Source organism: Fringilla coelebs (assembly GCF_963513975.1).
Source record: "Fringilla coelebs genome assembly, chromosome: 3".
In the NCBI taxonomy this organism is placed as follows: Eukaryota; Metazoa; Chordata; class Aves; order Passeriformes; family Fringillidae; genus Fringilla; species Fringilla coelebs.
The window spans coordinates 104,591,529-104,617,903 of record NC_140030.1 but is presented as its reverse complement, the minus strand read 5'-3'; the positions used below and the strand labels follow the sequence as shown (position 1 = coordinate 104,617,903).

General features: G+C 48.1%; 3 protein-coding genes across 4 annotated transcripts; all 3 read left to right on the top strand.

The window, feature by feature from the left end:
* The first annotated feature begins 1,571 nt into the window (after positions 1–1,571).
* Positions 1,572–5,314, top strand: PET117 (PET117 cytochrome c oxidase chaperone). Its single transcript, XM_084202835.1, has 2 exons — positions 1,572–1,728; positions 5,163–5,314. The coding sequence occupies exons 1-2, from the start codon at positions 1,633–1,635 to the stop codon at positions 5,310–5,312; spliced, it is 246 nt and encodes an 81-aa protein (XP_084058961.1). The 5' UTR covers positions 1,572–1,632; the 3' UTR covers positions 5,313–5,314.
* Positions 5,315–5,544: 230 nt separating this feature from the next.
* KAT14 (lysine acetyltransferase 14) lies at positions 5,545–23,961 on the top strand. 2 transcript variants are annotated; one of them, XM_084202834.1, is made up of 10 exons: positions 5,545–5,819; positions 7,512–7,630; positions 10,812–10,933; positions 12,582–12,763; positions 13,285–13,701; positions 14,582–15,153; positions 15,644–15,780; positions 16,288–16,463; positions 19,550–19,740; positions 22,214–23,961. In XM_084202834.1, exons 1-10 carry the CDS (start codon positions 5,564–5,566, stop codon positions 22,385–22,387), a joined length of 2,346 nt encoding a protein of 781 aa, XP_084058960.1. In that variant the 5' UTR covers positions 5,545–5,563; the 3' UTR covers positions 22,388–23,961. The 2 variants fall into 2 exon arrangements, with proteins under 2 accessions (XP_084058960.1, XP_084058959.1); XM_084202833.1 differs by having other exon boundaries at positions 13,282–13,701.
* An 843-nt stretch (positions 23,962–24,804) lies between these two features.
* On the top strand, positions 24,805–26,226 carry LOC311152015 (baculoviral IAP repeat-containing protein 5-like; the record flags this gene model as incomplete). The annotated part of the gene is made up of 4 exons (XM_084202758.1): positions 24,805–24,918; positions 25,006–25,115; positions 25,252–25,369; positions 25,599–26,226. 4 exons carry the CDS (start codon positions 24,805–24,807, stop codon positions 25,677–25,679), a joined length of 423 nt encoding a protein of 140 aa, XP_084058884.1. The 3' UTR covers positions 25,680–26,226.
* Positions 26,227–26,375: the final 149 nt, after the last annotated feature.

Below are 26,375 nucleotides of genomic sequence, written 5' to 3'. Positions count from 1 at the left end.
TCCGCCTGGCGCTTGGCCCCACCTCCATGAGCGCTGCGCCGCTATTCCCGGCCCAACGAAGGAGGAACCAGGCACGGGAAAGAGGGCACCAAAGCTCTGGGCACAGCACAGCTTCCCCCAGCAGAGAAACCCTCCTGATCAGGAGGGTTTCTTTCCCTCAGCTTAAGCCCATCCTCTGCCTCTCCGTTTGGGAGTCTCATGTTCACAGCCACCAGGCTTGTTTGTCGGGCTGAATTGTTCTCTCCTCGTGTCCTCCTGCCCAGCAGCAGCTGGGAAGGTTTTTCCCCAGCAGGAAAACATCCCCCATTCGTGCACATCCATCCCCTCTGGGCACTCCTGCTCTCCCACCTCCATCACACCACTTCCCTGCCCCTGCAGCCGGGCTCTGAGAAAGGAAGAAGAGCTTTTAAACCAGACCAACTGCTAATCCGGGCTTGGGAAAGGTCCCCTCTCACCCCAGAGCATGGAAAAGGGGGCGACGCAGAAGAGCAGAGTCAGGGCAGGGGAGCTGAGCCCTTCAGCGAGGCACAGCCCTTGGGAGAACGGGAGGGGCAGGAACACCTGAACCACGAGGGCAGAAACTGAGATTGTGAAAGCACAGCCTGTGAAAGTGCAGCCTGAATGCTCCCTGCTCCCTGGGGATTTTAGCCCCTCCAGGGATTAATGACAAGCTTGGGTAGAGTTGGGGGAGCTGCACCCTTCCCCAGTGCCAAGGGTTCTGTGCTGGCTCCCATCCACCAGGCTCCTGGCTCGACCCCGTTCTTGGCACTCCAGTGGCCCTGGACCCCTTAAAAGCACTTATGCACAAACCCTAATGAGAGTAAACACAGCACCGTGAGCACAGCCATTGGACTCGATTGGATGTTATCATCTCCACCGATTTCACCTTTCATTTTAATCACGTTCATTCAGCAGAGAGATGAAAAAGATTGTAATGAGGAGGGATCAGCCTGACGTGAGTTTGATTTCCCTCTTCCATTGCAGACAGGGCTGGGGATGGAATAATTCTGTCTTCAGAGTGCGAAAAACTGGCAAACACGAGGCCTTAAGGCCACACACTGAACAATGAGAAGAAACCAAACAATTGAAGAGCAGCTTTCACCAGCTGCTTCTCCCATGCAATTCGGGATTTTCTGGGTGACGAGAGTGCAGAACTGGTGGTCTTCACTCGACAAAACCAGAAATGATTCTTGCACGCACAAGAAACAAAAAGAAACCTCCTTTTGTTCGCGTTCGCCGGCAGGAAGCTCCAGGGAGCAGCTCCGAGAGACACGGGCACAGCTGGGCACAGCTGGGCACCCAGTCCCCAGGGGCGCTGAAGGCACAAAGGCCCGATTTTAGTGTTCCTGGCGGGGTTTCTGGCCAGCAGGGTGCAGTTCAGCACCCCGCAGGAGGGTTTCTGCCCAGCAGGGTGTTTCTGCCCAGCGAGTGCCCGGTCCCGGAGCGCTGCCTCCGGGGAGCCTCTCCCGCCTCCCGGCGCCGCGCCCCGCCCCGTATCGGCGCTCGGCTGCTCCGGCCTGGCTCGCTGCGCTCGGCGCTCGGCCGGGGGCGGGGCGCCGCCGCCTCACGCTCTCCCGCACCCCCGCCCGCCCGGCGCTTCCCCCGCCGCGGCCCCGCGCCGCCCCGCCGGCCATGTCGCGGGGCTCCCGTCTGGCGCTGGCCGTCTCCGCGCTGCTCTCCGCCGCCATCGTGGCGGCCGTGCACATCCAGCAGCGCCGGGAGCTGGAGGTGAGTGCGCGCCGCGGGCCACGGGGGGGAGGCGGCGAGCGGGGCCCTGCCCCGGCCCTCAGTGCGGCCCCGCCCCCCACCCAGGGAGGCCCCGCCTCCGGTACTCAGGCCACGCCCCCTCACCTGGCGGCCCGGCATGCCCCGCCCACACCTGCCGGTTTAGCGGGGAGCCACGCCCACCGCCAAGCCCCGCCCCGTGCGCGCACCTGAGCCCACGTGTCCCTCCATCCATCCCTCCTTCCATCCTTCCTCCCTTCCTCCTTCATCCCTCCATCCATTCCCGCAGCTCCTTGTCCCTGCCCGCGCTGGAGCCGTGTCCCAGCCCTGGGGGCTGCGGGCACTGTGTGTGCCCAGCCCGGCTCCCAGAGGCCCTGCCCAGCGCTGCCCCCGATGGTGCTCTCTCCACAAGCCACCCCTTCCCCGCGTTTTCCTGCCTTGGCCCCTGTGCTTGCCATGCTCTTTTAGCTGCACCAGCTCCCTAATACTGTCCTGAGCGTTTCCCTCCAGGAGCAAATAGCAGCGGGCAGCTCCAGGTGAGGCTCGGTGGAGGTGCTTCCCTCCCTCTCCAGCAGCCAGCACGCAATGGGGATGTGATCCTGCAGCCTCTAGCCAAGGCCACCCTCCTGGCAGTGTTCCCAGGGCTCTCCCCGGTCTGGCTGTGCTGTCCCACTGGTGTGCCCTGTTTTTCCTCAGCCCCACAAATGCAGCCTGCTGGAGGACAGGCAGCCCTGTGCTGTGCCATGCTCCTGCCCCTGCTCCCCTGGTGTTTTGACAGGACAGGGACAGTGCAGGCTGTCAGAATTGACCAGGGTTGTTCTTTGTGCTATATTTACAAAAATCAGGGAATTCCTGGAAGGCAGCCTGTGTGCCAGGGATCCCACAGACAAAAGGTGTCAGGTATGACTGTGGTGAGTCCTAAAGCAGAGCAGTCCTGCCTGGGCCTAGAAGCTGTGTGCTTGTGTAAAGCTGTGCTGTGTGGGCAGTGAGTGCGCTGGTTTGGACTCTGCTGATGAGCCCAGGGTTATATGAGGGCACACATCTGATCCTTCTCCACTTACATGCAAAAAATATAGAAAATGCACACAGAAACAGCATGAAAACAAATTATAGAAAATGCACACAGAAACAGCATGAAAACAAATTATAGAAAATGCACATGTTAACAGTGTGTTAAATGACACTGAGGTTGTCAGAAGTTACAGAACACCAGAGATGGGTTGGATTCAACTGCCCAATCCATAGCCCAGCTCAGCTGGCTGTTGCTTAGGCTTTATGTTACATTCTGTAATTAGAGGGTTGTATTTTCTTCCCCTCAAGAGATTGTCTCTGTCAGTGCTTGAGAGGGATGGAATTTGGAGGATGAGACTGGTCTGGGTAAGGAAGGACCAGGTTTATGTGAGCAGGAGTTGGAGAACACTCTGAATGGCACAGGCAGGAGCAAGGAGAGGATAGTTGGGATCCTGGAGTGGCAGCCAGCAATGGCTCTGCACTTGCCAGAGCTGATGGATGTGCTGGGTAGATGACCTAACACATTTTGGGTAGATCACATCATATTTTTGTAGCTGGCTGCTCTCTGATTCAGTGTGCCTGCCTTGAGGCACTGAGGATCTGGCAGGAATAGCTGCTAAACGCTCCTAAACTGAACTGCAGCTGCAATTAGTGGCAGCTGTATTTTGAACACCTGCTGCAGAATAAACATCACCCTTGGGTGTTTGATGGGACACCTAAACCTCATGGATCTTTTTGACCCAAATCCTGTTACAGGCTAATACCTATTCAGAAGGTCCAAGGCTCAAAGCTTATGTTTTGTAAATTAAATCCGAGATTTTCTTTTTATAATTCTTCATGGCCAAGTCAAGCAGTAGTGGCTTCATGTTCAACAGATCCAGTTATTTAGATAACATAATTGAAATAAACCATGTGGATATTTTACAGCCCTGGTGTAGAGATTATTTCAAGTTTATCTTTATGTAGATTAATAAATGTTTGACTTTTAAAAATTGATGTGCCATGCCCAGAGTGCTTTGAGCTTGCACATGCTTTTCATGCCTGCAGAAGACAAGCAGGGCTGACTTCCAAGAACAGAGGAAGATGAGAAGATTAACTTTCTCATTTCAGGTCTTTGTCACTTGTGACACTCAAATTCTAAAGGTGTCTTTTGCAAAATGTGCATTTTCAAAGTAAATACGTCCACCATCTGAAAGATTGCATTGTTTTGTGAAGGAAGAAGGATTACATGCTTGGTGCAGTTGATCAGTTATCTTGTATCTCCTCACATCTTTATTGTTATTAACTAATAGTAAGGTAATAATAAGTTTATGAACTTTGTGTTCACTTTCAAATTAGTGATTCTTAGTAATCAGTAATTACATTAATTTGTAGCCTGAGTTCAGTAGATGGAAGCTGGTGGGAAGGAAGTGGTTTTATTAGATTAATTTCTGGAGAGTTTTGATTATTGGCAGGCACATGTGTTTGTGCATTTTCTTAACAATATAAAATTATTTCTTTAACAAAAGAATTCTTTCTGTTTTGATGTTGACAGGAGAAATGATTGCATTTGAAGTGTGCAGTCATTGGCATGCTAGGTGAGGAATTAAACCCTGTGATAACTTGTTGAATAATAGTCACAAACATCCTCTCAAGTGACTTCAGGGTCAGCTTTCAAATAAATTATTTGCAGGTGCATTTTGGCATCATTTAAATGGGTCAAAAAAATTATTGATCTTTCACCTAATTATCAAAGTATCAATGTGAGTAAAAAAGTCCAGGTAAGTGAGAGAGAAGCAGGTGGGATTTTCTAAAGGCTTTTTACACCCATTGAGGGGTGGCACCCCAGGTTGAAAGCTGCTGGTGTTGTGTTGCACGTGATGTATTTACTTATTAATGTGTTATATATTTTCATGATTTATAACGAACATTTTAGGTAAAGGGGATATTTGTGAAGCAAGTGCCTTGCTTTTTCAAGAGTTTGGCATAAGCAGGTTGTGGATATTGTTTTAAGATTAAATCATGAGCAGAAAGAAGCAATTGAATGCACATGCCAATTTTTCTTAAAATAGTTTCCATTTTGTCACAAAATTGCCTCCAAGCAGAGAAGTTTTGAGGAGCTTATTTTGATTTGGTAAAGATTTAGGTCAGAGATGACAGGGATTTTTAGATCACATCCATCCTGCATGGCATGGGAATTACACACTCCGAGCGTTTATTTGCTCAATAGCTTTGTCACTTAGTAAACCCAACCATCTGAAGTGAGTGCAAATAAAGCACTTTTTGGTGTAGTGATTCTGGATATCCTGAAGATTCCAACGACGTTAAGTTGCTGTGGGAAGACCCTGCAAAGGGGAACAGCCTTGCGGGAAGGGTGGAGCCTGGGTGGGCTTGGTCCCGATCAGCATCCCCCGGGCTGTGATAAACCCTGTCCTTTGTGTTTTCAGAGGCTGCGAAGTGGCGTCGTCAGAGATCTTGAGCGTCAGAAGCAGAAGAAGGAGAACGTTCGCCTGTTAGAAGAGCAGATTGCTCTGACAAAGCAGCTCATTGAAGAGAGAGACAAGGCGCTAATGGAAAAACGTTCCCAGCAGCCCTAGGCCCGTGCTGGCTCCTTAAAGGTTTGATTAAAGACGTTTGAAGGTCGTTTGCATCTCTCTTCTTGCAGGTGTTGTAACAAACAGAGGTAATCTGTGAAAGACTGGTTACTTTGTGTAAATTATAATCCAGCTCTGCAGCTTTAGGGCGGACAAAAACCCGTTTCGTCTGAGATTGGTACTTGCACTGTGCAGGCTTGGCCCAGTCCGAAGCTGGGGAGGAACAGCTCATTGTTGGGCAGGCTCCCTCTAGGATGGCCAACAACGTTCACATGGGTGGGCTGCTCAGCCGCCACGACGATGAAGCCACGAGGACCTCCACCTCCGAGGGACTGGAGGAGGGCGAGGTGGAAGGGGAAACTCTCCTGATCGTGGAGTCCGAGGACCAGGCTTCCGTGGATTTATCGCACGACCAGAGTGGGGACTCCCTGAATAGCGACGAGGGGGAAGCGTCCTGGATGGAGGAGATGTCCTATTACTGTGAGAAGTGCCAGAAGTGGATCCCAGCAAGTAAGGCTGCGTTGTGCTGGCCCTGGTGGTGTTTCCGAGGTGTTTGTGCTGTCCTGTGTTCCTCTCTCCCAGCTTGTTGGGCTGCTCCCCGTCCTGCCTTGGTGGGTGATGCCTGCTGGCAGGGGCTCTGTTAGACACTGCAGTACAAGAGCTGTGTGTGCCCAGAGCTGGTGCTCTCCTGAGGAAGTCAAACTGTCTTCTTCAATTAACAGAGAACATCAAAGTTCAGAAGTGTGCCCACCCTCACAATTCTTGCAGCTGTTTCGGGGCTTGGGCCCAGCGACCTGACCTCTCTGGTCACTCAGATAATGACCCTTGCTGTAAAGGTCTGGGGAGGAAAAGGACTTTGTGTGTTACTTGTTTCCCATCCCTGTTGATTTGTCACATCTGTGGGGCATATGGTTAAACCTCAACCTTAATGTTTTCCCAATAATGTGAATTTAAATTGGTTTAGAAACAAGCCCAGCCTTCAGCAGCCACCTCTGGGGGTGTTAGGGGGCAGCTGCAGAATTTGGTGCCTCTCCTCTGGCACAGATATATGCTGTTAGCACTGTAACAGACAGCTTTACATTCTAAATTCTGGATTATCTGTTCTGTTACGATCAAGAGCCAGATATTGCTAAACACCTTGGCTTTGGTGTTTTGTTTTTTGTTTTTTTGGTTTTTTTTAAAATTTGATTCGGGGGTTTTGTGGGGTTTGTTTGTTTGTTTGTGGTTAGAAATAAGGAACGGTTTAGGTGGCACCTGCTTTGCAGATATGTCAGAGCTGCCCTTTTTGCCTTCTTAGGATTTGCCAAAATTTATAGTGTAAAAATCTCCTCTCAAGGCTAGTGTTAGTGAATGTTTAGGTGTTAATGTAATGAAACCAGCACCAGACTATTTAATTACTATGCAGTAAAGGGAAATATTAACTTGAAATATATTAATAAAAAAAATGAAGCAGAGTTAAAGACAGCATGAGCTACCTCATGTGGAGTATTTCATTTAACACTCAACTTGTTTTATTTTACAAATATGTTCCTCTCTGCAGTTGCTGTGGAACAAATCCAAGGAGCAGAAAAGGCCAGTTGCAAAGCAACGGTAGCCACATACAAATGGGCAGAGTAAACGAGCTGCCAAAGGGAAATACCGTGCTGTTTCCTAATCATTCAGTTCTAGGGAGTTCAGTTGTCTCATGTGAAAATGGCCAACGTGCTCAGGCAAATAATCACTTTTTTATATTGAATTGCCACTTAGAAATTCTCTTAATTTACCAAGCCTGAGGAGTTTTCCCCCCATCAGATGTAGTTGCAACTTGAATTCTGCAATTCAGTATGGAAGCAGGGTATCCATATGTTAAAAATTATAAAATTATACAGTAAAAGAGATGACATCCTTGTAGAGAAACATCTTTTGAGTGTGACTTTCCAGAAACACTCTAGTCTTAACATTGTTCCCCTGTCCTCCAATGTAATTTTTGAATTGTTCATGTTTGTGTAAATTCACTTCTGGTGAGTTTAGAAGCCCTGATTTCTTTTTCCTCTGCTGTAGAAACACGGACTTAGAGCCTGTAACTTTGGGTGTATGGGGGTTTACAGGTGGTTCTGTCAGTTTTGTTCAGACAAACCTGATCTTGGAAGAAATCCAAATTTCCTTTGGAGTACTTTTTCCTATAAAAGGGCAAAAAGATTGATTTTGACCTTTTCATTTTAGGTCAACTGAGAGAACAGCTCAGCTACCTCAAAGGAGATAACTTTTTCAGATTTACTTGCTCTGATTGCTCAGAAGATGGGAAGGAGCAATTTGAACGTCTGAGATTAACATGGCAACAAGTAAGTGAAATGTTTGTGCCATCAGAACAGCTGTGGGACTTTCTGAAATTGTTGGTTGTTGTGTACATGCTACCTGGAAAAGGAGGATCAAGTATTGGTAACAAAGGAGCATTTGCATGAACTTCAGAAATTAATTAGCTGAGGATTGCCTGCACATGAGAACTTCAGCATTTGGCAGGGAAATTGAAAGATAATCATACAAACCACATTCCTTTTTTTTTTTTTTTTTTTTTTTTCCCCCTTATGTTGCTCACGAATTCATGGCTTCAAGCAAGTTTGGAAAAGCAAAATAAATGCAATTTGGCTTCTAGGCATGAACAGTTATTTGTGTCTAAGAAAATGTTAAACTGGTGAGGTGGCAACATAGAAACAGAAAGCTTGCCAGCTCTCTGGGTACAAAGCTCCAACCTGGCTGAATGTGCACTAGAATTAGTCCTTCCTGGAATTCACTATTCCAGTCATTTGCACACCTGAACAATCAAAATAACATCTGTTTGCATTCTTTAGGCCTGTAATGGTGTGCTGTCTCACAGAATATCACAGGATAGCTGGGATAGAAAAGACCTTTGAGATAATCAAATCCACCCCATGACCAAACACCGCATGGTCAACCAGACCAAGGCAGTGAGTGCAACATTCAGGGTTTCCTTAAACACCTCCAGGGATGGTGACTCCACCAGCTCCCTGGGCAGCCCCATCTCAATGCCCAGTCACTCTTTCTGTGAAGAAATCCTTCCTAATGTCCAGCCTAAACCTACCCTGGTGCAGTTTAAGATGTGTCCTCTCATTCTGTCACTGGTTGCCTCGGGGAAGATGCAGAACCCTCCTGGCTTCACCCTCCTTCCAGGGAGTTGTAGAGAGTGAGAAGGTCTCCTCGGAGCCTCCTCTTCTCCAGCCTGAACACCCCCAGTTCCCTCAGCTGTTCCTTATAGGATCTGCACTCCAGGTCCTTCACCAGCCTTGCTGCCCTTCTTGGATGTGCCCCAGCACCTCTACATCCTTCCTGAATTGAGGGGCCCAGAACTGGACACATGGCTTGAGGTGTGGCCTCACTAGTGCCAAGTACAGGGGAAGAATCCCTGTCCTGCTCCTGCTGGCCACTACTCCTGCTCCAGGATGCCACTGGCCTTCCTGGGCACCTGGGCACACTGCTGGCTCGTGTTCAGTCTGCCATCAGCCAGCACCCCCAGGCCCCTTTCTGCCTGGCCCATCTCCAGCTGCTCTGTCCCCAGCCCGTAGTGCTGCAGGGCTTGTTGTGGCCAAAGTGCAGGACTCAGGTCCTGCTCTTGTTAAACCTCCTAGTGTTGGATTTGACCCATGGATCCAGCCTGTCCAGACCCTTCTAGATGGTGTCAAAGTCCAGGTAGACAAAATCCACATCTTTCCCTGCGTCCACCAGGTAGGTCACCTGGTCATAAAAGGAAATCAGGCTGGCAGGCAGGACCTGCCCCTGCCCCTCCTGAATCCATGCTGTAGGTGCCACGTGATGGCACTCAAGATGATCTATTCCATAACCTTGCCAGGCACTGAGGTCAGGCTGACAGGCCTGGAGCTCCCTGGATCCTCCTTCCAGCCCTTCTTATGGATGGCTGTCACAGTGGCCAACCTCCAGCCATCAGGTACCCTCTTGGTGAGCCAGGACTGGTGTTAAATGATGGAGAGCAGCTTGGTGAGCTCTTCTGCCAGCTCCCTCAGCACCTAGGATGGATACTATCTGCTCCCATAGACTTGTGAGCATCTAAGAGGCTCAGCAGGTCACCAACTGCTTCCTCCTGAATGACAGGATTATTCTGCTCCCACATCTACCAGCTCAGGAGGCCACCTGTCCTGAGGACAAGCTGTCAGACTGTTGAAAATATCAGCCTTGTTGGCTTTTCCTTGATTCTTACCCATAGGAACTCAGCCTTATTGTCATGTAAGGTAATTTGAGACACTGATTGTAACTCCTGCACTGCTTTCTTGTGGTGCCAGTGCAGGGAAAAAGGTTGGTGTAGGCAGGGTCTCTGCTGGCAGACTGGAAGAGTTTGACCAAATTCCAGACTGGGAAAGCAAAGGCTGCTGGCATTGCCCAGGTCTCCTCAGAGTGCCATGGGTAAGGGGCAGACAAAATAAAAATGGGTGAGAAAGAAACCTGTGACCACCTCCCTGGGTTTCCAGCAGCCAGAGCTGCTGCTGCTTCTGGGTAAGTGGAATTGAGAGAAGTGGTCAAACTAACTTACCTGAAGCAGGAAGAATGGGGACAGTAATTTCTAGATTTTTTCCTGAATATGTGGCCTCAACAGATCCATAACTTTAGCCAGTTGAAAAGAGAATTATTTTTGACATCCTGAAACATCGTCCCACATGACTTTTAACCCACAAAATCCTAGTTATCAAACTGAGAGGGGTTGTGAGGTAGAAATAGGGTGAAGGGGACATGTTTCCTCATTTTGACATCTTTGACAATGCATCCCAGAAAGCCAAGGTCCACTGTGAGGAGACCCATCTTCCTGAGAAAAGCAGATCTCAGACTTCCCTGAGGGTGAAATGCAAGTTGTTATTGGGAGCAGTGCCAAACTGAGGCTGTGTGATTGTTGAAAGATGATCCCAGCTTAGCTGACTTTAGTTCTGTCCTAATAAATTAATTGAAATTAATTAAGTAAACATAATTAACAGTTGGTCACCTAGGATTTACTCGAAGGAGGTGAGATGTTTTTCAAAGCTGCCCTTTAGTCTGGGTATGTAACAGGTCAGAGTGAATTTGATTGTGAAGCGTGTGAAAGACCATTGTCATAGTGTTTCTGATGTATTGGATAGCAGCATTACTTGTGACCTTTTTTTTTATTTATTTGAAAGACTGTTTCCCTACCTCCACATTACATTCAGACCCCAGCTGTACTGTAATTCATTTATACAACAGCTGCACAATTCTTGTGTCTTAGCACAAACCTGCATAACTAGGCAGCTTGTTATTCCCCTGGGATGGAGAAATCTCTGGAAGAATGTGCATCTAACAATAGAAAGACAAGAACAGGCAGCACAAAACCAGGAAGAAGATGGATTGCAGAAGTTGCCTATGAGATGTTGCAAAAATAAGATATTTATGAGGGAGCAAAGATCTGTGTGTGTGTGGCAGCTGTGGAGGTCTGTTCAGCAGAAAAAGCAGAAGGAATTCACTGGTGTCCAACACTTTCTGTTCCAGGTTGTCATGTTGGCAATGTACAACTTGTCTCTGGAAGGAACAGGCCGTCAGGGGTACTTCAGATGGAAAGAAGACATTTGTGCTTTTATTGAGAAACACTGGAATTTCTTATTAGGGAACAGGTAAAGACATGATATTTTCCGGAGGGTCTGGTTGGTGAGCCAGAGGAATTAAAGCCTGTTATACAGATGGACAAGAATCCTGGTTAATTTGGTGACATCTCTGTTGAGCCTTACAAGGGATAAAAAGGGAGGATTTAATATCAAAAATCTGAATGCAGGCATGGGGGATACACTTGAGAAAGAATCAGCATTTCTCTCTGGGGAAAAAGAACCCCAGGAATGTCACAGAAAAGCAATACAAACGCATGTATTTTGGATTATTTCTTACCTTTCTTTAGGCAGCATATGAACCTGCAAAGAATTGAGTTTTTCTAAACAGTCACAATGGGTGGGCTGATCCTGGTATTGCCAAACTTTAGGGACAGACATGTGATCCAGCGAAGTTCTTTGGCTATAAAGTTTGCCAAAGGACCAAATTCTTCAAGAAGAACTGAGCCTCACCTTTTAGATTGTTTCAGACCTTAATGAAATGGCTCTTACACAGTAGGTGTTAAACAACTGAAATGCTTTTCACACTGTCAGAGTAGGAGCCCCTCTCATAGAGGGCAGCCTTCATTTTCCAGATGAACAGCACATTTCTTCTGAGCGTGCTGAGGCTGTCAAACCTAAGCCTCACTGTTAATGTGTGTGCTGTGGAGGCAGGGAAGGAACTGAGCAATCCTTGGAACTTGTAGATTTGATTGACTTCACAGCTTCTTTTCTTCCCTAGGGATTTCTCTGTCGTAAGATCTGGCCTTTCTTCCTAACCAGATTTGGTCTCTGGCTTTGCTTTCAGTGCTTGTCTGTGCCTCCTTGCTCTGTTCTCAGAAATGTTAGCATTTTCCTCTCTGGAAGCCACAAGGACCCTGACAGGAGGGCAGCTGGTGGCCCATTGTCCCTCATTCAGGGAACCAATGCCTCCCAGGGTTTGCTACTGCCTTTTGAGACTTGCCCTGGGAACTGGGCACTCCTTGCTCTGATTAAAATTCAGAGAGTGATTCCTAGCCTCAGACACAGCCTTCCCACTTGCCTGGACAAGCCACTGAAGGAACAGAGACAGCTGAATCGTGTGTGCAGCAGTACAAACTGTGCAAAGATCTTCCTTAGCATATTGAAGTGTAGCTTATCCAGATTTACTGTAACACTCCAGACTTTGAGCTGCAGCAGCTGGGTTTGATCCCCCACCTTTGAGGTTCAGTCCCCCAAGGTGTGTAAGGACAGCACCTGGGCAGCAGTGAACCCCCACTCAGCCAAGCCTTGGCAAGTACAGAAGTTTCTGCATGTGGGGGTGTGCAAAGACAAGAAGAGATTCTGGGCAGCTGAGGTTGAACTCTCCTCCATGAGCCTGACTCTCCAGAGTCCAAGGGAGTACCTCGGTTTTTGGCTACAAGGGCAATTCTTCAGTATTTCTTCTCACCTCTTCTCTAAGTGACATCTTAGTTAGCCCTGTCTTCAGTTCCTAAAGGAACAAAAAATGCTCAGATGCCCAGTAAGAATGCACTGCCCAGCAGAGGGCAAGGCTTAAATGCAGCTCCCTGCCTCCAAAAACGTGCTTCAGGAGTAATTCAGTGATTGTGTGTCAGTGCCTCTGGCAGAAACACTCTGTCCAGGATGGAAGCACAGCTGATGAATGGGGACCTAACCTTTGTTTTCTTCTCTGCCACCACAGGAAAAAGACCTCAACATGGTGGAGCACAGTTGCTGGCTGTCTCTCTGTGGGGAGCCCCTTGTTTTTCCGCTCGGGGGCACAGGAATTTGGAGAACCGGGATGGTGGAAGCTGGTTCATAACAAGCCCCCAACACTGAAACCTGAAGGAGAGAAGCTGTCAGCATCTGCACTGAAAGCAAAAGGTAACTCTCTCCCCATAGTGTGTAGATTCCTTGCTGGGTCAGAGCTGGGAGACATGAGAAAAGTTCAGTTAAAACCAGTTTGTGTTCATGGACAGTTCCTTAGTTTTGTTCTGTTGAGAACTGAAGAGAACTATGGTGCATATACTGTAGTGTGAGAAGCCTGTTATATTTTATTACCTTCTTCCATTGTGCTGACTTACAGGGTTTTGAGGCTTGTGCAGAGTGGTTTTTGTTGGGTTTTTTTAGCTGAAATGCACAATTTTCCCGCTTCTCCTTACCCTGGGGAATGTCTTTTATCTTTTGTCACTAGATGCAAATTCTCCTCTGTGTGGAGAAACAAAGTTTGGGCTTTAACGAGGCTTTAGTCATCCACTGGCTTAATGCTACAAGTCCCAGAGTGAATTTCTTGGTCACTTTGAAAACCCCATCTTTTAAGCTTCTGTAGTCAGCGTGGTTTTGACTGCACAGTGTGAATCCAGTGACTGCAGGAGCTCAGAATAATCAAACTCCTTCTGCAGCAGCTTCCAAGCCCCCGCTGGATCCCATCATTACCGTGGAAGGCCTTCGGAAGCGGGTGAGCCGCAATCCAGTGGAGTCAGCCATGGAGCTGAAGGAGAAGAGGTCCCGCACTCAGGAAGCCAAGGACATTCGCAGAGCCCAGAAGGAGGCGGCCGGCTTCCTGGACCGCAGCACCTCCTCCACGCCCGTCAAGTTCAGCAGCCGCTGCCGCCGGCCCGACATCGTCCTGGAGAAAGGAGAGGTCATCGACTTCTCCTCGCTGAGCTCGTCCGACCGCACGCCCCTGACCAGCCCCTCTCCGTCCCCGTCCCTGGACTTCTCTGCCCCCGGCACGCCCGCCTCGCACTCGGCCACGCCCAGCCTGCTCTCCGAAGCGGATCTCATCCCCGATGTCATGCCGCCACAGGCACTCTTCCATGGTAAGAGCCACCGTGGGTTTCCTTTAGTGATGAACTGTGTGCGGTGTTCTAGGAATATATTGTAAAAAAGAAGCTCCCAATGAGGTGCAGGATCCTTTCAGGATAAGATGGAAAGTAACTGGAAGTATTCTGTTGTCTCAGTTGAGTGTGAGAATTGACTGGTTTTCCATAGTTTTATCACCAGCTTCTAAGGCTAGAGGAAACCCCCATTATCATTTTCTGAGAGATCCTGAATGAACAGTAGGTAGACTTCACACAGCAACTGCTGGACCTCTCAGCATAAGCATTTCACTGTAACACAGATAACGCTGTTATCTAGCAAGTCTAGTTTTGTCTCAAAAGTTTTTCATGTGAGAAATTTTATTCCCATGGTAATACTTTATAAATTTGTTTGTGCTGATTAATAGATGCTAAATTTCAGTGAGATTGCAGAGCAGTGATGCAGGCTGAATTCTTAGTTCCTTAAGGAGCCAGTCTTCTGGGTGACAGAATAGGGAGGGTATGCTAGCTCACCACCTCACCAGCTGGTAATACAGCTCACCAGCTTGACTTTTTGATTTCCCAGCCTCTGGGAATTTTCAGCAGTTTAACGTTCCTCAAAGAACATGTACTTGCAGCTCAGGAGGTGCACTGTTTCCAGATGCCAAACAACAAGACACTTTAGGAGCAGGATTGATTCTGTGTCCTGAAATTGGACTCTTTTCAGCATCTCCCATCCAAAACCAGGAGATCTGGCAGTACGCAGAAAATGAAATGTGTTGGGTAAAACCCAAATTATTGTTCCTTAGCAGGAGAATGCTGTGACAACCATTTTTGAAATGGGACTTTGATGTTTAAATTTTTTTTTCTTTCCCCTGGATTATTTTGATCTGTTCCACAGATGATGAGGAAATGGAAGGAGATGGAGTCATAGACCCAGGAATAGAGTATGTGCCCCCTCCCAGTGGGACAGCTGGTGCTGGCACCATGATAGCAAGCAGGAAAAAAGTGAAGACAGCTGAGCAGATCAAGCAAGAGGTGGAGAGTGAAGAAGAAAAAACAGAACGGATGGAAGGTGACAGTGAAGATCCTGAAGAATCAAACACACCCTTGCAGGTGAGAGGACGAGACAAGGGGAAGTCACAGCTGGAGAAGGATGCTAAACCCAGAGTTCCCAAGCACACCTCAGTTAGCATCTATGAGGAGAAGCTGCTGCTGAAGAGACTGGAAGCCTGTCCCAATGCTTTAAGCATGACCCCAGAGGCTCGGAGGCTGAGGCGCAAGCTGCTGGTCAGGCAGGCCAAGAGGGAGAGAGGGCTCCCACTCTTTGACTTGGACCAGGTTGTGAATGCTGCACTGCTACTGGTTGATGGGATTTATGGAGCCAAAGAAGGTGCTGTCTCCAGGTCCCCAGTAGGGCAAGCAACATACAGAACTACTAGCCAGGACTTCAGGATCTTGGACAGATACCAGGTGGGTGTTCCCAAATCTAAGTTAGCTTTTGGCACTGGTTATTTTAAAGCTTTTGCTGCAGCCAGCAGTGTCACATTGAGGTTATCTGACTCCTAAAGTGAAAAGGATCATGTGAACAAGGCTCATTTTGGCTTGGGGCTGTGTCCCCACTAATGCTCTCCTAAGTCCCTTTCTTCTTGGGACATGCTGGTTCAGCACTGCTATCTGTCAGTGTCAGCACCACAAATGTCACTGTGTTTGTACTCCAGGCCTGCCCAAATGCTGGTGCTGGAGGCCTGGAAGTACCCAGACAGGTGGGTGCTCTTTCATGTGTCTAGGAGGGAGATGGCTTGCAGCACTTTTAGATTTGGGCAACAAATTTGGGAGTGCTCAGCAGAGTCCAGAGGTGGGACCACCGTGCTCCAGTCCAGCCTGTCACACTGAGAGGCCCATTATGTTAAATCTCTGCCTGACTGTCCTGCAATTGTTGTGCATTTTTTTGTGCATGCAGACAATGCTGCCCGCCACGAAGGGATACCGCCAGCAGACAACCAAGTTTCTGTACCGCCTGGTAGGCTCGGAAGACCTGCTGACAGACCACAGTATTGTCAGCCCTTACACCTCCCGTGTCCTTAAGCCTTACATCAGGTACAGAGGGTCTGAGTTTGCTCTTGGCTTGTGCACCGCCAGCCCACGGAGAGGACACCTTTCTTGGGCAGTGCTCCTCACTCCTCCTCAAAGTACAACCCAGTGCACCATGGTAACCCTGAAGGGATAGTGTTTGATTTAGCTGAGTAGTGAAACGGATTGCATTGGGAAGGGGAATCTCCAAGAGGGGGCAAGGGCAGAGAGGGCAGTGCTGTAGCCATTCAATGCAAGTTGCACCTGCTCTTGGGTCAGAGCTGTGATTGCCGTGCTCATGCTGTAAGCAAAGACTGGCTGGACATGCTGTGGGGCTGGAAAGTGTCCTGGCCTCTAGCACAAGGATGTTTTTGGTGAGCCTGGGGCTGCTTCCCCATTTGAATGGAATACTGTTCTTTATTTTCCTTAAGTTGAGCATGTCAGAAAATATTTCATGGGCAGTATGCATTTACCTGCAGTGGCAGTTCTTGTTGCTCACTTGCTTTTTGTGTTTCCTTTTCACGTTCCTGGCAGACGTGATTATGAGACAAAGCCTCCAAAACTCAGGCTGCTGGCAGAAATCCGGGCAAATCCACACAGGAATGATCTCAACTGGAAGGCTGAGCCAGAAGCACCCATTGATTACTGCTACGTTCGCCCTAATCACATCCCCACTATAAACTCCATGTGCCACGAATTCTTCTGGCCTGGTAAGATTCCTCCAGTGCTTGGGTTTCCAAGAAAGAAGTGGTGTTGTTCAGAAAAAAATATGTTCTTGGGCCAAATTTTATTTCACTTGGTGTCTGGCTGGTTCTTAGAAACCCATTATCTGATGTTACAGGAATGTATTTGAGGTGGAGGCGTGGGTTTGGTGTCTTTGTCTCTTGAGATCAGCATAAAACTGGGCAATTAGGCCCTAATTAGCACAGCACTTACAAAAATAGGTGCTAATAGGAGTAGTAGGTAGGTTAGTAGTTAACTAAACTTAAGCATCCAGTGAAGTGTTTTGCAAGAATCAAGGGTAGAAATAAACAGTTTTATGCCAGAGATTACTGTTCATTACCTTTGTGAGAAGGTTTCTTCCTAGCAGCCGTAAGCTGCATATGTCAGGGTGGAAGTTGGGAAGTCATATGAGGAGTGGCTGAGGTCACTCGGTCTCTTCAGCCTGGAGAGGAGGAGACTGAGGGGAGACCTCATCATGGGCTGCAGCTCCCTCAGGAGGGGAAGCAGAGGGGCAGGCATGAATCTCTTCTCTGTGATGACAGGACCCAACAGAACAGCTCTGAAGCTGTGTTAAGGGAGGTTCAGGTTGGGGATTAGGAAAAGGTTCTTCACCCGGAAGGTGATTGGGCACTGGAACAGGCTTCCCGGGGCTGTGGTCACAGCTCCAAGCCTGCCCCGCAGGAATCTGGACAATGCTCTCAGGCACATGGTGTGATTCTTGCAGTTGTCCTGTGCAGGGCTTGGAGCTGGACTCTGATCCCTGAGGGTCCCTTCCAACTCAGCTTATTCTGTGATTCAGTGAATTGCTTTTACAGCTGCAGGCTCTGCTGTGATGTCCTTTATTTCTTTAAGCCTCAGTATTTACAAGGTATGGGAAAGGTTAGGTTTGTATTTTTCTGTGTCCTTTATGGAACTGCAGGTTCTTTGGGGACAATGGCCACCCTTTGTGGGGGTGGTTACAAGGCTACACGCTTTAGTTCTTCTGAAATAATAACAGGGACAGTTCATCTGCTGCATGCATCAGCTTCTGATCAGCAAACAATGCAGCAGGCTAATTTAGAAAAGGCCAGTGCAAACAGTACACACCTTTATTCCAGGTAACTGTTGACTTTGTGTTTTGATTTTCCGATGGTGATTCAGCAGGGCTGTAGTTCAGCAGTGCCCATATGCCCCAGTCAGGATGGGAGCTCTTTTTGCTACTCATTATGCAAATTGCACAGTGTGGGGAGAAATAACGTGGCACGCCTTTCCTTTCACAAGCCGTTTTAGAGTTTGTGAGAGGCACTTGCAATCCCAGCAGAGGCTGAACCGCTTTGTCATAGTCTCTCCTCTCCTAATAATGCATTTGAAGTTCTGGCCAAGTTGGGTTGCACCTTCATTACGTTCTTCAGGACTCACCCTGTTTTATTTAACATAAGGAGCATGGGTGTGTTCCACCCAACTGTGAACTGTTCGTCATTAAATCAAAACGCTGACACCCCCATCAGTCTCCCAACAAGAATCCAAATCTTTTTTATGGTGAAAAAGTTCTGATGCTGGGATATGATTGTTGCACCTCGGTCCTGTTTAGCAGGAGAGGGAAGTGGGGAAATGATGCAGGATGTAAGGCCTGGATGCAAAGAGTTTAGCTGGTACAGCTTGGGGGTGAGAGGCAGGGATATGCAACTGGGTGAGCGTCATTAAGCCAGCACTTAGTTCTTCTCTGCCTCCAAATCCTTCCTTTCAGAGCTGTTCTTGCCTCTCCCAAGGCAGAGCTAGGTTTCCAGGTAGAGAGATTCCAGGATGTTGTTTGTCTCAGTGCCTTGGTGCCCTAACGGGAAACCTCTCCCTAGCGGGGAGTGTCTCCAGTGGTGAACCATCCTGAGCTGAGCGTTTTCCTGCAGGAAGAACTGCACCCCTGCAGAGACACCAGCACCTGGGGCAGTGGGTGTTCTGTCCAGACACGCTGCAAGGCACTCCACAGGCAAGGCAGCCTTGCCTTAATTAACACAGCTCCCTATTGCCAATCGATCCCTCCCACGTCTTGCTCCACCCAGCTTACTCTGGAGCAAGAAAATAACTCACCCACTTCTCTGTGCCGGGTGCCTTCTGAAGTCTTGCATCTCATCAAGAGTGATTACTGGAAAACATACTCTGCTATGTATTTTGTTACCCCGTGTTCCAAATACATTGCAATTGCCAACTTGAGGCTGAAGCAAACGTTTCTGGCACATATCCTCTGTGTCTGGCATCTCATTTAGGGTTTGTCCACACAAATTATCAAGCAGTCAGTCTTTAGTGCCTCGAGCTGCACTGCTTGGTGCTGACAGGCTGTGTGGATGCTGTAGGACTGCAGCAGCAGGGTGATTAGGCAAGGTAACAAACTCCCAGTCTGTTTCAGTGTCCAGCCTCTGACTCACAGAAGCACCACTGCCTGAGAGGCTACTTCATCCCCAGATTAGAGAATTTGCATGCTCAAATCAAGTGTTTTGATAGCATTGGAAGCTGTGGTCAGGCTCACAGTGCAGCTCCACAACCAGCTGAGTGTGCACAAGAGAAAGCAGGCTGGAGGAAAAAGACAGAAACCATAGCAGGCAATGCTACCAAAGCTGAAGCCCAGTTTCATGTGTGCTGCTTCAGAAGAGAGTTAAGTTTCAGTTTAATCCTTGAGTCATTTGAAAGGAAATGAGCTTTGTTAGTATTTCCATGCAAGCTTCTCTGCTAAGCAGATCTTGTTTTGTCTGTTTTGTTGTATCATCTTTTCCCTTGTATACTTAGCTGGCAGGGGAGGCACCAGGATCAGGCAGCTGGTTTTCCCAAGGCAGGGTTCATCCCCTGCACTTGGGGTGTCCTTACCACTGGGATTTCCCAAAATGTGGGAAATTTGGCTGCATAATTTGTAGTAACAGAGGACTGCTCTAGCAGGGACCTTGGACTATTCTATGATGCTGTGATCTCTTGCTATCACAAATTTGAAATAAAAGTAAAAAGAAGGGATTGAGTGTTTCTAAAAAGCCTTAAACTCCTGCATTTGAACCACACTATTATTTTTGTTCGCAGTGCTTCCAACTGCTGTTTCTCTCTTTCTCCCTAGGAATTGATTTGTCAGAGTGCCTGCAGTATCCAGATTTCAGTGTTGTTGTCCTTTACAAGAAAGTTATCATTGCCTTTGGCTTTATGGTGCCAGATGTGAAGTACAATGAAGCTTACATCTCTTTTCTCTTGGTGCACCCTGAGTGGAGAAGAGCTGGGATTGCAACCTTCATGATTTACCATCTTATCCAGGTAATGATATGAAATCATCCCCTGAGTCTGCCAAAGAACCAGCTCTTGCTTCTTCCTTGTGTGCACACCTGCAGATATTGGAGAGTAAGAACCCTTTTTGTGAGTGTTTATGGGAGGGAATAGCTCCTGTTCTGGAAGTCAAAATGTGTTTAGGAAAACAGCCATCCTGGTCATGTCCTTAAAATTAGAGGGATGCTGGACACTTCAGCTGTCTTGGGGTTAACTCTGTTCTTCAGTGGTCAGTAGTTGGTGTACAAGGGATACTGTAAATGGGGGATTTGAGAAGAAAAGGAGGTAAGAGTGGGCAGGGTCAGTTAGAATTACTGCAGCTTTCTTGACTCCACCTGGAGGTTTATTCCATGCATTAAATCACTTACTGATCTCAATCACACACTTTCACTTTTATCCTCTGGTTCAAGTACAGCTGAGTTAATGATGAAGTGTCTGCAACCTCATTGTTTAAATTGGCTTGCACTTGGCCTTGTTCCACAGGGATACTTGGGAAAATTAATCTCAGCTAACTAAACGGGTGATACTAAAGGAGTTAAACTTCATTAAATCTCTGAATGAATACTTGTTATTCAATTGGCCTTTATTCCATTGATTTTCTTGAGTTAAACTGCAGGAAAGGCAGCTTAAGTGTGAGCAAAGATGAGTAAGACATACGTCCTTTACAGAGCCCTACTCCACAGTTTTACCACTCCCTGAACTCTCTTGGCAGAGCTGCCGATGGGAAACATTGTTGTAGTCAAGATGAGCTTCACTAACAAAAACTCACCATTGAAGCTGTTTTATCCTCTTTCTTTGTTGGGTAAAGCAAGGTAGGGAGTGCTGGCAGAGCCTTGGGGAAAGTGATCCCTGTTTGGAAAAGCACTTTGTGCTCCTGGGCTGCCCAAGGGTAACTCTGCTACCTGCACAGCTCTCTGCAGTGCTGACACAGGCCTCTAATCAATATTCTTTAAACTCACCCCTTGCCTTTCCCAGGCAGCTCTGTGTCAAGTGTTGAAGGAAATTGCCCTTAGCTCAGTGTGTTGATGTGACATGTCAACACGCAGCGGGAACAGGCGCCAAGGTTTGCAGGGATCCAGCAGGTGGACTCTGAGACTTCCCTCTCCAGCAGAGCTGGGATGCTGGAGTTGGCAAGTCAGCCACAGAAAATCCTCACACCTTTCTGTAGGATGTATCACATCAATTAACCTAATCCTGCTTGCATGAAATTCCCTGTTGAGAAAAGCCAAGCAGATTTAAGAGATTTGAGTCTGATTGGGCACGCTGGCAGTGAGAAATCGGCACTGTATGTTTGGCTCACGTGAGGTTTATTTTGCCATTGCTGACTTCCTGACAGTGGTAGAAGGGGTTTAGTCCTGTGGAACAATGGTGGTTGTGACCTTCTGTGCCTCAGTCTCCATGATGTAGGTGCTGCTTTGCAGCCTGCTTGGGCCTGGGGCCTCCTCTCTGTAGCTTGAGACACTTTGATGCTCTGCTTGGATTAAGAGTAGGTCGCTGACTTTGGGATCAGTGTGCTGAGTTTGGGGCTGAATTCTTGGGAACAGCATAACTTAAAAGGAAAACGGTTTGATGCAAATAGTGGTGGCTGGTTTTGCTGTCAAAATTTATCCTCTTATGCATCTGTCCCAGAGGAATAAACTGCATTTTCTTAATGATCTCATTCAAATTTTCTTTTCCCCAAAATAGCTTCCAATTATTTCTTTTTTTCCTTCCCTCCTTAAATTCCTGAGAGTTTTCCCATTGAATGTACTGTCTTGGAGATTTCCTAGAGGGGATTATTGTTCCCACTTTAGAGTTATAATACACTCAATATACATGGAATGCTATTAAAACACTTGATGAAAGCAGAAAATAAATTATTTCAGCATCTTAATCAGAGTGTTGCTGGTTAGAATAATTTAGGATCTTCAAGGTAACTTCAGCCATGCTGTTATTTACTGTCTGAACTGAATATCCTGCCTTCTCAGGAGGCGAGTGCTGTGCCCTGAAGGATGGGAGAGGAGCTGGGTGGGATAGGCAGGAATTCCAGCATGACAGCACAGAGGTGCTCAGGCAGTCCCAGAGAGCTCAACTCTGTTTGCTGACAGGGAGGAGTGCAGAGCCTGATCTTCTGGCATGTTTTGTCTTTTCTTCAGGCCATTGTATTTGAGATCAGGGCTGTACACCAAGATTATTTTTAATTAACAATTACTTTAGTAATTTACAATGGGCAGATGACAAATTATAATCCCAAACCTTTAATTGTCAGAGAATCCACGTTTCCCAGAAACAAAGGCTCGGAGTTGCAGCAGCAGCCCTCCCTTTGCTGTTGCTATGTGTGGTAACTCCTGTGACTTTTCTCACATTTCCTCAGTACCTTGGATCCCTGAGCTGATGAATCTCCTCACCTCCGCATTCCCCCAGAGGCTGTCTCGTTCTCTTGCAGTGATATCTCCTTTTTGTTCCTCTCCCCCTCCCTTGGCAGACCTGCATGGGCAAGGACGTCACTCTTCACGTCTCTGCAAGCAACCCTGCTATGCTGCTCTACCAGAAATTTGGATTTAAGACCGAGGAGTACATTTTGGATTTTTATGACAAGTATTACCCCTTGGACAGCAAGGAGTGCAAGCACGCCTTCTTCCTCAGGCTGCGGCGCTGAGCTGCGGGAGGGCTCTGGGGAAAAGCCCAATCCATCCAAAAAACTCCCCCAGCTTTTGGTGGAGGATGTTGGCTGCCACAGGAGAGCTGCAACACGCTGGTGTGTTTATCCCTAGGACTTTGGATGTCAGCAGTGAGATGTTGTGTGTGGAAAATGGAATCCAAAAGGATTGATTCCTGTGCTCCAAGGGGAGAGGCCTGGAAATGCCAACTAGGATACACTGAAACCACTGGAAAATTGAAATTCCTTATGGGGAATTTTCCTGCCACTATTACTTTGGAGAGCCTCATTAGCAAACAAAAATACCAAACAAAAAAGTGTTTCTCACTTCAGAGGGGCCCCATGGATTTCAAGTTTTGAAACCTGTCCAAAAAATGTTGCAGGTTTTTTGTCTGTTTTTGTTTATTAGCAAAAATGAACACCTAAACTTAAACCATTTGGTGTTTCTGTGGTTTGATTGCTTTATTAGGAACTGTCTTGAGTCTGTGAAGGGAAATGAGGTGTTGGTGCCTGTAGCTGGATGTTAACATTAGAAAGTTCTGCACATGCCAGAACTGTAGTACTGGAACGATATTTCAGGACTACTGAAGAGTGTGTGGATTCGTGTTATCCCAAGTGCAAGGCTCAGAGGAGACACCTTTGTTAGACCCCTTCCCTTTTCCCCTTCCCTTCTTGCCCCATGCTCAGTGTGACGTTCTCGTAGTGCGCAGTGTTTTGTGTTCAGGAGCGGTGTCAGGTGGGTTTGTGTCTAGGCAAGGCAGGGCACCACAGCTGCCAGATCAGCTCTTTGGAATCCTTCCACCTCTCTGCTGGTTGTGGGTCTGCAGATCAGCCCTTTGGGCACACCTCTAGCCACAGAGCAGCCTCACAGGCTCCAGCACCCACCTCCTCTCGCTGGAAGAAACCCAGAGCAGAAGTCAGCGGGGATGTTTGAAATGCTGATTTGTAGAAGCAGTCTGCTTGCAGCTTGGAGGGAGGAGGAGAGGGCAGAGGTGGCCCAGATCTAGTTCTTGGAAGCACCTAGGCTCACCTAGCAAAGAATAAATAGAAATAGCCAAGAATTAAAAAATACAACCCCAAACGCTTTTTCTGGTAGTGGCTCTCATCCTTTTCCACAATGTAGCAGCTTCTCTCTCTGCCTTTCAGTGCAGATGAACAGAAAGCTGCACAGACCAAAGGTCAGGCTGGGCATTTTAACTATGGATTACATCCATTGGGATGGTCCTTTTACATCAAGTCCACAGAGAGCTACGCACCAAATGTGTCTTCTCTGTCCTTAATGTGCTGTGTGTACCTGCTGGCTACCTGCCTATAGCAGAAATTGCCTTAGTGGAGTCTTCATTTTGGTAACAGAAGAGAAGGGACACAAAGTATGTTTTTATGAAGCCAGTGTCCATGATCACCAACACAATCCAGTGGTAGTGGAAAGGAAAACCAGCCCAGCCAAGGGTTGTGTGCCCAAACATCCATGCACATTTCTGCCTGTTTCATGACTGTGAAAATTTTCAATGTTCTTAATGTTATGAGTTAGCTGGACTTTGAAAGAAAAGAAATATATGTCTTTATGAGTGGAATTAAAGCCCTTCCCTTGGAAAAGCTTGTCTGTAGTCATACTGTTTGTTAAGGTGTCTCTCCATCATCTTATTTCACTGGAATCTAGCAAACTCCAGTATGGCCCTATGAGGATGTGTGTGGGCAGCTGACCAAGGCAAGAAACTCATTTCTCTATGGGCATCCCCAGAGAGGGCACACACATGCAGGCCTTAGCAAGCTCCTCCTTTCCAGACAGAATTAGGAAATACAAAGTAGTCTGAAGAAGATGATGGTTCTGCATTGTGTTCTTAAAGGTGACCATGAAGATTTTGAGGACCATCTTGTTCTGTGGCTTTGTCCCTCAGGGACTGCCAAGTGACAATGCTGTTGTAACAGCCTTGTGCCATCTGAGCTGCAGCCAGCTTGTTTCATCCAGGTCCCTGGTTTAGCCCAGATCCTCAAAGGCAGTGAAGTGATCCTCGGGGTGGGAGCCGTGGCTTTGTAAGGGGTGAGGTTCTGCTAAAGTACATAGTGAAACAAGCGGACGTTCCCAGCCCTCTGCTTCCCTCTGGCGCCTCGGGAGCCCGGCTGCTGGGTCACCCCAGCTGCGCTTGAGGAGCCAACACGCCCTGCTCCACGGCTCGGTTCCTCCGCGCTGCCCGGGGGAGCCAAGCACCGCTTAACAAAGCACAGCTTCTCCCGGAGGATAAAGGCGGAACCTCACCCTTTCCTAACGGGGCAGCCAAGCCCAAGTGTTTCCCTGAGCTCCCATTCGCTGCCACAAGGAAGAGGTTTCCTTTCGGCCGGCTGCGCGGGCTCCGTGAGGGCGGCGGGCCCGCCCCGCTCCCGCCCTGCCCCGCGCGCGCAGCCGTTTGAACGGGGCCATGGCGGGCCGGGAGCAGCTGCCCGACGTGTGGCGGCTCTACTTCGACTCCGTCCGCGCCGCCACCTTCCACAACTGGCCCTTCACCGAGGGCTGCGCCTGCACGCCCGAGCGGGTGAGCGCGGGGCCGGGGCGGCGGGGCCGGGGTGGCGGGAGCGGAGCGGGGCCGGGCGGGCGCTGACGGCCTCCCCTGTGCCCGCAGATGGCGGCGGCGGGCTTCGTGCACTGCCCCAGCGAGAACAGCCCCGACGTGGTGCAGTGCTTCTACTGCCTCAAGGAGCTGGAGGGCTGGGAGCCCGACGACGACCCCCTGTGAGTACCGGGGGGATCCCTCGGCCGCCGCCTCGGCCCCGGGGAGCCGCTGGTGGCAACCGAGAGCGGCTGCGTGTGGCTCGTTGGGAGCTGCTGCCTCCTCTTTTATCTTCTCACTCTTTTCACCTCTTTTCAGGGAGGAGCACAAAAAACACACTGCGGCCTGTGGTTTTCTTTCTCTTCAGAAAGAACCTCCTAACCTGACGGTGCAGGAGTTCCTGAAGCTGGAAAAAATGCGAACGAGAAAGGCACTTGTACGTACATGGCATCTTGTCCTTGAATTGTTCAGCTGGCCTCGTTCCTTACACAAGGCTTTGTGCAAAGTGCTTTGTTGCATCCAGGCTAGGGCTGGATCAGCCGCTGTGCCCTTTCCTGGTTCTCAGCCATGCTTTATGCAGGATGGATCCTGCTTTCTCCTCGAAGCTGAACGATATTCCACTTAGTGGTAGACAGTAATATCGTATTATTTTTTACTCTTTGCAGAAAAAAGAGGTTTCTCAGAAGATGACCAAGGTTGAAGATAAAGCCAAGATCCAGCGCTGTAGTATAAAGAATCTGGCCTAGACCGCTGCAGCTTCATAGTTGCCAGTGACACCTGTCTTGTCCACATGCTGTGGCACTGCCCCTGTGACTGAATGGCCATGTTTCCTGAGGCTGCTTCCAGACTGGCTGTCCCTGAGAAGCAGAGGGAATTCTGCTTCACTCCTCCCAGTCTGTCTGGGAAGTAGCTGGGGTTTGATGCATTGCATACAAAATCTTTTTCTGCAAGGATTCTCCTTATTTTCCTGCTGGTTTTTAAAGGATTATTATTTGTGGGTTTACTTGTTTTCTTCTTTTTTTGTTTTGGTTTTTTTGTTTTGTTTTGTTGTGTTTTGTTGTAAATCTACCTGTTTAGAGGTATTGCTGTCTCATAAAGATACTGGTAGCTCAGGTGCTAAAACTTGTGTTTCTGATAGGAGTTGACATGCATTTCCATGTTTGTACTGAATATACTGATGCTTTTAGATACTTTGGGACATAAAAAGGAGAAGGAGTTTTACAAATACTTCAGGAACTGGAGTTATACCACACCTTAGTGTGCCTGGTATTCTTGTAAACTTCTGTTTGTAGTTGGCTGCTGCCTCGTGTTGATGCATTTATAAATAAAAGCTGAAGGCAGAACAACAAAGTAGTTTTACTCGATTTTCTGGAGGACAAGACTCTGACCTTTACTGCAATGGGCTGCACTGACTGCACTTTTAACATCAAAAAGGAAATTAA